Below are 12,453 nucleotides of genomic sequence, written 5' to 3' on the forward strand. Positions count from 1 at the left end.
AACCTGGCTCAGCCTCGGGATCTACTACTCTTTACACGCGATCAAAGGCTGCTACGTTTGTACGAGACTCACGCCGATTACGATCCACTCCAATACCCGCTTCTCCTTCCATATGGAGAGAAGGGCTGGACCTACACAGACGAGTTCGCGAATGGTGCTGAGTATTGAAACAAGAAGGCGATGTCGCTTCGTGAACACGTTGCGTTCCGCCTCCACCAGAAAGTGGATGATCAGTCCGCTCTCCACCAAGGTGGGCGTCTATTTCAGCAGTGGTGTGTAGATCAGCGTGCAAAATGTGAGCAAGAACAGCTTCGTTGGGTGGCCGACAATCAGAAAACACTACGCGCCGATCAATACAGGGGTGTTCAAGACGCTTTGCTCAACGAAGATACTTTGGCTCTGGCGGAAGGAGAAGTACTGCTGTCGGAATATGACCGGGCCCAGAACAGATTGGTGCACCCAGACCGGGACGGAGGCGGCAGAGGACGACCTACCCACTTTCTTAACCAGGTTGGCAAGCGTATCATACTACCGGCGTCACACCTGGGTAGCCCGCGGTCCATGTACAAGTCGTATCAAGATTCGATGGCAATTGTTCGGGAGTATGGACGGCCCGACGTCTTCCTGACGGAAACGTGCAACCCCAAATGGGACGAGATTCTTGAAGCGATACCTTCCAATATCCAGACAGCTCAAGATCGACCAGACATCGTGGCTCGCGTGTGGCAGCAGAAACTGCAAGCGACGCTTGACGATTTAAACCAAGGCGTTCTGGGGCTAGTGCGCGCGCGGATTTACGCTGTCGAGTTTCAAAAACGAGGGCTCCCCCACTCTCAAGTACTGATTATTTTGGCTGACGAAGACAAACCTCGAACCCGCGAGATCGTAGACAAGATGGTATGCGCTGAGATCCCAGATAAGGATACAAACCCTCAGCTGTATGAGACGGTCATGTCATGCATGCTCCATGGTCCATGCAGGCCTGCAAACCCTTCCTGCGCGTGTATGAAGGACGGCAAGTGCACCAAAGGATATCCGAAGCCCTTGGAAGAAGTTACACAAGCCAATGCCAATGGATATCCAGTCTACAGACGACGTCGACGGCTAGAAGGTGTTCTAAAGTTCAAAGGCAGAGAATACGACAATGCTACGATCAACCAGTGGGTTGTACCGTACAACCCGTACTTATCCCAGAAGTACAACTGCCACATCAATGTGGAAGTGTGCACGGACATAACTGCGGTTAAATACCTGTACAAGTATGTGTACAAAGGACCCGACATGGCTATACTCACTGTGGAAGAAGTCCGAGGAGGGCAGCAGAGTGCGCGTCGAGAACCCAATGAGATTCTACGTTTCTTGAGCGCCCGGTACATTTATCCGGTGGAAGCTTGCATGCGCCTGCTCGATTTCACAATTCAGGGGAAAACCCATGCGGTGACACAGCTAACGGTTCATCTCGAGTCAGGCCAGACAATTTGCTTTCGCGAGACGGAAAACCCGGAGGCGGTTTTGGAACGTGGTAGTCACACGATGCTGACCAGATTCTTTGAGCTGTGTGCGAGTGAAGAGCCTCAGAATCATATTGCCAGGACGATGTTGTATCAGGATATCCCCACAGAGTTCTGCTGGAAAGCGCCGGGGAAAGGGCAACCGAAAAGGTGGGCTCGCAGGAAACAGTATCAAGCTGCGGCTGGTCGCATGATTCATGTGTCTCCTCGACACATGGAGCGGTTCTATCTTCGGCTACTGCTCTGTCAGCGTAGAGGTCCAACGTCGTTTGAAGACTTGAGAACGGTTAACGGGATTGTCTGCCCCACATTCCAAATTGCGGCGCGGGAGGCTGGCTACTTGGAGAATGATAACGAGTGGGTTTCGTGTTTGAGGGAAGCGGCTGAGTTCCAAATGCCGTATCAACTACGCCAGCTCTTCGTCACCATTCTGGTGTATTCAGCTCCAGCAAATGTTGGTGTTCTATGGGATCGGTTCCTTGCGGATCTTTCCAAAGACTTCGCACGCAAACATCAGGCTTTGATGGACCCCTTTAAGTCGGCGTTGATCGAATTTGAAACGCTGATGAGCATTCAAGAACTACTTGAAGCGAACGGGTATGCGGTAGGAGACTTCGACGAGCTTCCTCAGTTGGGTTCATTTCCAACATTGATTCGTGAATCGCTTCGCCAAAACGGCTTACTTCGACGTGAGCTCACTGGATACGATGCGTCAGCTTTGGAGGCGATTGTAAATACAGAAGACCAGCTGAACGAAGGACAGCGAGTGGCTTACGACCAGATTGTTGAAGCAGTTGAATGCCCGGAGGAAGGCAAGAAACTATTTTTTGTCGATGGCCCGGGTGGTACTGGAAAATCTACACTGCTTCGAAACATACTGGCCAAAGTCAGACTCTCGGGGAAAATCGCCATCGCTGTGGCGTCTAGCGGCATTGCCTTGCTCTTACTTATGGGAGGTAGGACAGCTCATTCTACATTCAAGATCCCTTTGAAATTGAACGAGAGCTCGACGTGCGGTATCAGGAAGAACTCCCATATTCAGGAGTTGATCAAGCATGCAAGTTTGATTATTTGGGACGAAGCACCTATGGCCCATCGCCACGCATTCGAGGCAGTAGACAGAACACTACGGGACATACTTGATAACGATACCGAGCCTTTTGGCGGGAAAGTGTTTGTACTTTCGGGAGATTTCCGCCAAATTCTCCCGGTCGTAAAGAATGGAACACCCGTCGAGACAATTGACGCTTGCCTCAAGTCGTCTAGGCTGTGGCCCCAATTCCAGACGTTCCGTCTCGCGGAAAACATGCGAGTGCGCACCGCTGATACTGCAGACACTGCTGAGGAAATGGCTGCGTTCTCCGAGTTTCTGCTGCAAGTCGGGGAGGGAAGGCATGATGTAACTCCTTCCCTAGGAAGCGATTACATGAAGATTCCGCGCGATATGCTGATTAAGAATCCACCTGTGCCTGAGGATGAGAACCAGGAAATTCGTCCTGGTGTTATTCCAAGAGGCATGGATCGGATCATCGACGAGATGTATGGCGAGATTAACAACACACAAGCTGACCCTCAAGGTAGGAATGCCTATCATGATGATGCGGAACCTGAATCCAGATCTAGGGCTTGCAACGGAACACGGCTTCGAATTGTGGCCCTCAAGCCACATGTCATCCACGCCACTATCATGACAGGTGAGCGACAAGGGCAACATGTGTTGATTCCTCGCATTGTTTTCATCAGTGACGGAGACATTCGGAGCTTTCCGTTTCATTTGAGACGCAAGCAGTTTCCTGTCCAACCGGCCTTTGCGATGACGATTAACAAGGCGCGAGGACAAACGGTGCAGTACTTGGGGCTGTATCTTGCTACGCCTTGCTTCTCCCACGGGCAGCTGTACGCTGCGATGTCGCGAGTTACTCCAAGATCAAGATTCAAGGCGCTGGTCGAGTACCCAAAGCTGGAGGAGGAGGATGGGGTCTACGCCCAGAACATTGTCTACAGGCAGATCTTTGGTTGAGAGTAGGAATGTTCAATTTCATATGCATTTAATACATCACGTTTACATAAATCATGTTTACGCCGGAGCGTAGCGAAGGCGGAAGACCATTTCCCCTGGGACTAAAACCTGCCACCTCCGCCGCGTAGCGGCGGCGAACGGCTAGTCTTAAACATCTACTGCAGCAACCTGTCTGTCCGTCACACTAAATTGTCGTGCCTGTCACGCTTTTCCGGACAAATTATTGGATAAAATAATTTAAATATTCCTACTGGCTGCCGAGCGCAGCGAAGGTGGCCACGATTGGCCTAAAAGCTGCCGAGCGCAGCGAGGCGGCCCAAATCGGCACCTTCTGCAACCCTGCGGGCATTTGGGCCCGCCTGAGCCACAATCTGCCAACCTACCGTGCGAGCAGTGAAGCGAGCCCGTGGCGAGCGGAACGGTGGCAAAACACAAGGAGCGACATTCATTCTTACCCGCCGCGTAGCGGCGGCACTCGGCTAGTAGAAAAGCAGTAGGCTTTAAGACTGATGAGTATTTGCTCTAGTATTTCACTGTGACACAGACAAAGGCGATCGAGATGGAAAACTGCAAACGCTTGCAGCTGTTTAACGTTGATAGAGCGAAATCAAGACATTTGTTCTTGTTCTCTTCCGATCTCCTCGTCGACATCGTGCGTCTAATAAACCTGCTGCCTGTGGCGCTAGATTAATGCGCTCAGCAGTGCCAACACACAACGCCAACCTTGCCGTCACTCACAATTGTCCCGGTACTCACGGTTGATTAGTAATACTTCAGCTAGTCGAGCGTTAACGACATCTGATTAGTTAATGTAGCCCGATTACGCAATCATTGAAAAATATAATATCGTATTAACTAATATTAAGTTGATATTTAATAATATCATATTGTCTCAAAAGAAAATATTAGGTGATATTTTTTATATTAGCTGGTCTACAGGTGATATTTTCACAATATTAACTTCACCGATTTTGGAGTTACCATTAACCCCTGCACACACGACGCCAACCTTGCCGCCACTCTCACAATTGTCCGTTGATTAGTAATACTTCAGCTAGTCGAGCGTTGGCGACATCTGATTGGTGAATGTAGCCCGATTACGCAATCTTTGAAAAATACAATATCGTATTAACTAATATTAAGTTGATATTTAATAATATCATATTGTCTCAGAAGAAAATATTAGGTGATATTTTTTATATTAGCTGGTCTACAGGTGATATTTTCACAATATTAACTTCACCGATTTTGGAGTTACCATTAACCCCTGGGCGTGAACGAGCTCAAACATTGATTGCACGGCTCGCAGCGAGCCTCCATGATGGAGGCTCCATCACGGTGAGGAAGCAAAGACAGCGGGGTGAAGCGGTCGGAGTCGGAGGCTCCCACGACTCTCGTTAAATCCTGCCTCAGTATCTATCCATTACCTCGCTTACTTTTTCAATCGAACAGTGAGCTTGACCAAACGAGCTGCTGGCAGTGCCGGTGTACATGTATTACGCCTAGAGGATACGTCCCAAGCAACTTTTGTTCAAATGATATATGGTAGAGTGCCCTGCGTTATTTTAAGGGTCAAAGATCTACGATTTTAGTTTGAAGCTCACTTCAGACGACTTTCCGCTTTTAAGCGGCAACATGACGCTGAGCTTACTCCTATATAAAGGTGTGCAGCACTGCTTCAAGCAGCATTGCAGTAGCTACCGGTAAGGCCATGCCTCCATGCCGCGAGATTCCGTCGAGCAGGCAGTCAGCGGCAGTCTGGGTTGGGATGTAGCCACTTGGGCCCGCAATCAGCACGTGTCTCCGGTCCTTGTGGACACGGGGGGCAGTCTGCAACTAACATTACATGTATTGTTCATCGCTTCTGTGGTAAGTTACGCCTAAGGCTCCTGTTACTGCACATGTGCGGTAACGTTGTGCAGATTTCCAATTGCCTTGTCAGTATTTTCAGCTTCAACTTCAGCAATACAAAAATGAAGTGCGTCGATTAATTCACCTTCACGAAACACTAATGCTAACCTACTCGACAACGCGTGCACGGGACTTAAAAGGTCGAGTACTTGCCGAGCTTCTCCACGTCACGGAAGTCCTCGCCGGCGTAGCGAGCCTTGTTGCCAAGCTCCTCCTCAATACGCAGAAGCTGGTTGTACTTCGCCAGACGCTCCGAACGGCACGGGGCGCCAGTCTTGATCTGGCCGGCACTCAGACCCACAGCCAGGTCAGCGATGAACGTGTCCTCTGTCTCACCACTACGGTGGCTGGCCATAATGCCCCAGCCGGCCTTCTTGGCCATCGTCACGGCCTCGATCGACTCCGTAATGCTGCCAATCTGGTTCACCTTCAGCAGAAGAGCATTGCAAGCCTTCTGCTCGATGGCCTTCTTCACACGGGTCGGGTTCGTCACCGTGAGGTCGTCACCCACGATCTGCACGTCCTTGCCCACCTTGCTAGTGATCTTCACCCACGACTCCCAGTCATCCTGGTCGAACGGGTCCTCAATGGACACGATCTTGCTCGAGTCAGCGCACTTGGCGATGAAGCCCTCGTACACCTCCAGCAGCTTGTCGGCCGGGATCTTCTCCGACTCTGCAGCGTTCTCGTTCTTGAAGTCAAGGTTGTAGCGAGCGTCCTCGGCGCCAGTGTAGAACTCCGACGCGGCAACGTCCATGCCAAGACGCACCTGGTTCGTGTAGCCAGCGGCCTTGATGGCCTCCTCGATCAGGTCGATGGCCTCACCGTTCGACTGGATGTTCGGGGCGAAACCACCCTCGTCACCCACAGCAGTGGCGTCCAGGCCGTAGCGACCCTTGATCACCTTCTTCAGGTTGTGGTACACCTCCGAACCGATCTTCATGGCCTCCGTGAAGTTCTTCGCACCCACAGGAAGGATCATGAACTCCTGCATGGCCAGCTTGTTGCCGGCGTGCGAGCCACCGTTGATAATGTTGAACGACGGCACGGGCAGGCATGGGGTCGGGTTGCCGGCCAGGTCGGCGATGTGCTGCCACAGAGGCTGCTTCTTGGCAGCGGCACCGGCACGGCACAGAGCAAGCGACACACCCAGAATCGCGTTGGCGCCCAGCTTCTTCTTGCACCAGCCCCACTCGTTCTGCGTGCCGTCCAGCTTCTCCACCATGAAGCGGTCGATCTCGGCCTGCTTCGTCACGTCCTTGCCGATAAGAGCAGGAGCGATGATCTCGTTCACGTTCTTCACAGCATTCAGGACACCCTTGCCCATGTAGTCCTTGCCGCCGTCACGCATCTCAAGGGCCTCAAATTCGCCCGTGGAGGCTCCGCTCGGGACAGCGGCACGGTACTCGCCGAGCTCGGTGACGAGGTCAACCTCGACGGTGGGGTTGCCACGCGAGTCAAAGATCTGACGGGCCTTGATCGACACAATCGACACCATTGTTTTAGAGGAGGAGAGCTTGTTTTCAGGAACTTGAGGCTTGAGAGGCCAATTTGGAAATGATCCCGTGACAGCAGCAGCGAAGCCTGGCACTGGGCCGCCCAGGGTGCACGCAGTGCGTTACGCACTGCGTACGTGGCGGACACCAAGCAGAAATTTGATGTGCAGCGCATGGACGGGGCAAAGGATACTGTCCTTACCGCTGCAAGATTAATTGCACGCCGACGCAAAGATAGAGATACTCTTCAGGGAAGAGGTGACCCGGTCGTTTCCTCCGAAATGCGTTCGACCCTCATTGTTCGCCGTCGCCGTCGAGGCAGGGCGACGTTTTCGCCCTCTAATTCAGCATCGGACTTGTTCCAACTAACCCGCCATGTCCCGGCGGACCGGGCCCTGATTGGTCGATTACGCGCCAATCTTCCTGGGCTCGACACCGGCGCGTCGCCCCGAGATCTTCATGAAGTTCATCAGCAATGTCTCGCGATTCGCGAGTCGCGAATGCTATGCGCGTGAGCTGTTGCAAGCTTCCAATCGTTGTGTGTTTGTGCATTCGCTAAGTCTCGTCGCTCCGAAGTTTTTAAGGCCGTGTTCGCGCACCTGTTAAAATGTTCATTTCGAGCCCAAAATGCTATTTTCGAGAAAGTGAAGCCCGTAAACACGAGAAAAGGAAAAAAAATGAAGCATTTCAAAATTCGACTTCACAGCCGAATTTTCGGCTTCATCCTCTCTTGTGACCCCCTCTCTTGTGACATAGGAGTGATGGTCGCAGGCATTTCCTTTGGCGCTTCACAAAGGGAAACGGCACGAACGGAGAGCGCAGAAAAGCACACACGAGCGTCGCGCGCAATAACGCCGAGCTCAATGACGTCAGACCGGGCCAAGTGGAACGAAGATCAAGTCAAGAAGTTCCTAGACGCGTTCCTGGAGGCGCGCAACAATCCGTCGTACAAGGCCGACAAGGGAATCAAAGCAAAAGGATGGACAGACATCGTCAAAAAGCCCAACGCCGAGTTTGGAGTTGAACGCGAGAAAGGTGGGAGCTGATATTGTATGGGTCTATCCTCTGGTGCTGACTGCTGTGAATGGTTTGATTGCTGCTCATAGCGCAGTACAAGTCCAAGCTCGATCGCATCATGAACGACTACGATCTGTTCAAATACATTTCGGGTTTGAGTGGAGTTGGTGTGTGTTCCACGACGGGAAAGACAACCATGGGAGAAGATGCGTGGGAGCGTCTACTTGCGGCAAAGCCCAAGCAGAAGGCGCGTTTGCTTCAGTTTCGCGAAGAAGGCTTTGAGCATCATGTTGTATGCAGCCACATTGCCGGTGAGTGAGATGGATCAAATGTGGCCTAGATATGAGAGCTGACGGGATCGTGCAGGTGATGCTCGAGCAACTGGTGAAAGTGCGTCGACGCTCGATGACGTTTTGTCAAATCTGGAGTCGGCCGCAGAAGATGGCACGCGAGTTGCCGATCCACCAAGTGCTCAAAAGCGGAAGGAAAATATCAAACACATTCGTGGTGGTGCTCAAGCGGAGCACCGAGAAGCCAAGAAATCAAAAAGCGGTGGAAACGAAAAGATCGCGATGATGAAAGTAGTCACCGAGTATTTCGAGATGAAGATCGCTCAGGCCAAGCGCTCGGAGGCGGGAAGCAAGGACTGCGAAGACTATGATGACACGGGGTTTTCGCCATCTCACTCACCGTAAGTCTAGATGGCACTCATATGTGGTCGTCAACGTATTATGCGTTGCTTTTAGTGCGCGTGCTTCTCGAATCGCTACGTGATTATCGTTCCATTCTATAGATCCTCTTCTTGATCATCGCTATCTCGATCTTCATCTCCCTGGCCGTCCTCGCTGGTCGCGTAGTCGCTCTCACCGTAGCTAGCCTCCTCTGGGGGCCGCTGAAACTCTACATACTCGTCCCACATGGCTTGTGCCATCCAAGATCGCCACGCCGTGCCGTTGCTGAAGTCAAATTGGATCCGCTCTGCGTCGTCTACGTGTTCTTGTGGAGAGTCATCGTCCTGCGGAGGCGCCTCATCACTATTGGTTTGCTGTGCTTGCCTGTCGCGCTCTGTGCCGACAAATCGAGGGACCTGCGATAGATCCTGAGCCTGATCGCTGGCGTCTACGGCCCGAAGGAAGTTGTGCAGCAACATACACGCGTAGATGACGGATTTAGTTGTCGGGAATTCGCATTCCATACCGCTGCGAAGCACTCGGAACCGGCGTTTTAGGATACCAATAAGTCGCTGAACGATGTTGCGAGCCTTAGCGTGGCGCAGATTGAACAGCTCCTGTGGGGTTTGAGGCCGGCCGTTCGGTCTCTTCGCCCATTCCTTCAAGTGGTACCGTGTGCTTCTGAATGGCGTCAAACCCTCCTCGGTAAGACCGTATCCAGCGTCAGCGAGAACGAATATATCCTCGGGAACCATCGCAATCAACTTGCTCCAGTCCAATACGGTCGCGTCATGCGCACTGCCTTCTGCTCCCACGTATACAAAGCACACGCGCATGCTCCAATCGCTGGCAACGAGTACGTTTGTGGAGATCCATCCTTTTCGGTTCCGGAAACGGTCACAGTCGGCTCTAGCAACGGTGATAGGGAAGTGGGCACCATCAATTGCACATATCGCTTGGTCAAAGTAGGGGAACTTCGTCTTGAACTTGGAAGGAACGCGCGTAGGAAGCACCATCAAATCGCCAAGACCACGTAAGATTGCCGTCAACCCCAACATTCTATACTTGTGCACGGTCGAGTACGACAAATCAAAGCATATCTCCTGCTTTCTGCACGCTAGCGCACTCCCAAGCCAGTCCAGTGTCACCCCGAGCGCCTCCCGCTGGTCACGTATCGTCTCGGGGAAAAATCGCGCGCAGCGGTCAAAGAGCACATCGAACGATGAGCGGCTCATACGGAAATGGTCACGAAACAGCGAGCGATTCCGCGAGTTGTAGATCGCCTCGAACGGCCTCTCTCCGTTCTCTGAAGTCATCCCAAGGAGCCGCGGGATCTTGTCTGCAGGCGCGGGGTCATCGTCGTCACTGCTGTCATCGATGAGAAGCTCTAGCGCGAGTAGTAGCATCATATCTTCCTCGACTTCGTCCTCCGTTGGCTGGTGCATCTTGAAGTTTGCTTGTGTTCGGAAACTGGTGGTCACTATTTCTGGGTCTTCAACCTCGTTTTACTGTCCATCGATATAATGACGAGATTGACTTTCGTGCGAACACGTTTTTCTAAAATGTCGTTTTCGGAACTGACGCTTCTTGAGCGAGACCAGCCGAAATGTTCGTTTTCTAGAAATGAGACTATCTGCGAACACGGCCTAAGCTAACTTTTATTAACCCCCCAAACCCGAGAGCCTGTATGAGACACGATTCCGCAAAAAGCTTAACGTGTCTGAGACACGTTAAGCTTTTATATGTAAAGTTTGTATAGGACCATACAAATTGTCAGTCAAGAAGGGGTAGGCATATTTCCCATCTTCCCGCACAGCAGTACATAGCTATGCGTGTGCCTTGAACTTGGTTTTTCTAGAAAATTAGAAGACACAGGTTTGATGGGTGTCACACAAATCAGCATAGAGGATTGCAGGTGGAATTCTGCGCCACCCATATCTCGGTCATTCGAGAATTTTCGCCGCTGCCGCTCAGATGTCCGGGTTCAGAGGCCGATGGCGAGAGCTTCTGAAGTAAGGATGGAAATCAAAGGCCCCTACGGGCCTGTCAAACGACTACACGTACCTTATGCCGGGGAAGACGAAGAAGGACGTACGTGGCGTGGACTTTTTCGTTGGAGAGGCTGCGTTGATGGCATATTTGGACCGTATCGCCTTGGGTAAGTAGTATCGCCTTTCAAGGTCTTTGTGTGGACTCTAATACGTGTGCTTTGCTAGAGGAGATGAAGAAAGCTACCGCGGCGAAGCAACAAGCAAAAGCAGCAGCGACTCAACCTACTCCGGAAAGTGGACAGCCTGAAACCGATGTGCCTGACAGACAAGATGGTGCGTTTGATCTTATTGTGTATGTACGTGTTATGATTCTAACGCTATCGTGTATATAGTTGCTGACCGAACTGTCAGTCCAGATCCAGACACGACGAAGACTGTTTGTCCGAGCATTCAGGCTACGTCTCCACACCTGGCAGAGAGTGATTTGGGCAATTCAGCTGGTGATGAAAACGGTAAGCTGTCGAATATCTTGCTCGTACCTGTGAACTACTGCTAACGCTAGCACACCACTCCCTTATAGGTGCAGACGAGTATCTCAATTGTAGTTTACATGCTGAATTCGATGCTGCTGCTACATCTGGCTCAGAGTATGCCTGCTCTGAGCCTGATAGCGACGGAGAAAGCACGATGCCAGGTGAAGAAGGGCAACCGGCCGCCATACCACCTGAAGAAGTGCAACCAAGCGTCAGCCTTGCACATGGAATCAGAACGATGATGGGTAAGCTTATGGTGTGTATACACGTTAAGGGTACACGTTATGGATTCTTATAGTGTATGTGGATGTAGATGACCCAAACATTATCGCGCCTGGAGATAATCCAGCCGATTTTGCAGCACTGGATTCCAATGGTGACAATGAGAATATGTCCATTTACGATGATGATGAGAACTTAGGCTTCGAAGAAGCCGACGCCGTCGTGGAGGATTCTGCTGCTGCTCCTGACCTACTTTCCGAGCCATCTCTACTTGAATCAGTTGGCGGAGTTGGAGCACTTGCGCGCGGTAGTGTACACAAGGATGTTCTAAAAGACATGAAGCTCAATGGATGGAATGGACCTGATACTTAATTGCCTTTTCCCTACATGGACGAGCCGTACGAGGCTCGGACTGATGCATGGCTTACGGAGGACTATCCCAATATTTACAGCGGGGATCACGGGCCTACTGAAGAAGCCCTTTCCGCTGCTTCGACCGCGTTGGGGTCATTCTTCTTGTTTGCACCTTCCCATCTTTAAAAAGACATTGCCGGAGCTAGTGACGACTATTTCCTTCACAATTTGGATAAGCGTGTTGGCGCACAGCGTGCAAAGCAACAAGCCCGCCACCGGAAGGACAACAATTTTGAAGGGAAATCGCAAGAACAAATCAAGGAGAATTTATTGGCAACACCTGACATATCTGGAAGAGAGTTTTGTATTTTTATTGGACTACTCATTGCCAGAACAATTGCGCCGAACAAGGAGAAATTTGACCACCAGTGGAAGACTACCGACGAAGGCGCAATTCCGCGTGGGTGCTTCGGCCATTATATGAAGCGAGATCGGTTTGCTCATCTTTCCCGCAACATGCATTTCAGTCGCAATGATGCTCCTGAGGCAGCGACGGACCGCGCGTGGAAGCTGCAGCCAGTAATCATCGTACTGCAATATACTTTCCAGCGCAGCTTTATACCGCCACCGGTCATGGCGTTTGATGAAGCGATGCTTCCGTCAAGATGGGCTTTCAATCGCATGAGGGTGTACATGAAAGATAAGCCTCACAAATGGGGGACTAAGC

At 51.4% G+C, this 12,453-nt stretch overlaps 1 protein-coding gene across 1 annotated transcript; it reads right to left on the bottom strand.

Annotated features, from left to right (window-relative positions):
- Window positions 1-5,575: 5,575 nt before the first annotated feature.
- Window positions 5,576-6,940, bottom strand: PITG_03700 (enolase; the record flags this gene model as incomplete). The annotated part of the gene is made up of 1 exon (XM_002906705.1): window positions 5,576-6,940. One exon carries the CDS (start codon window positions 6,938-6,940, stop codon window positions 5,576-5,578), a length of 1,365 nt encoding a protein of 454 aa, XP_002906751.1.
- Window positions 6,941-12,453: the final 5,513 nt, after the last annotated feature.

This window comes from Phytophthora infestans, genomic scaffold (assembly GCF_000142945.1).
Source record: "Phytophthora infestans T30-4 supercont1.4 genomic scaffold, whole genome shotgun sequence".
Classification (NCBI taxonomy): domain Eukaryota; phylum Oomycota; class Peronosporomycetes; order Peronosporales; family Peronosporaceae; genus Phytophthora; species Phytophthora infestans.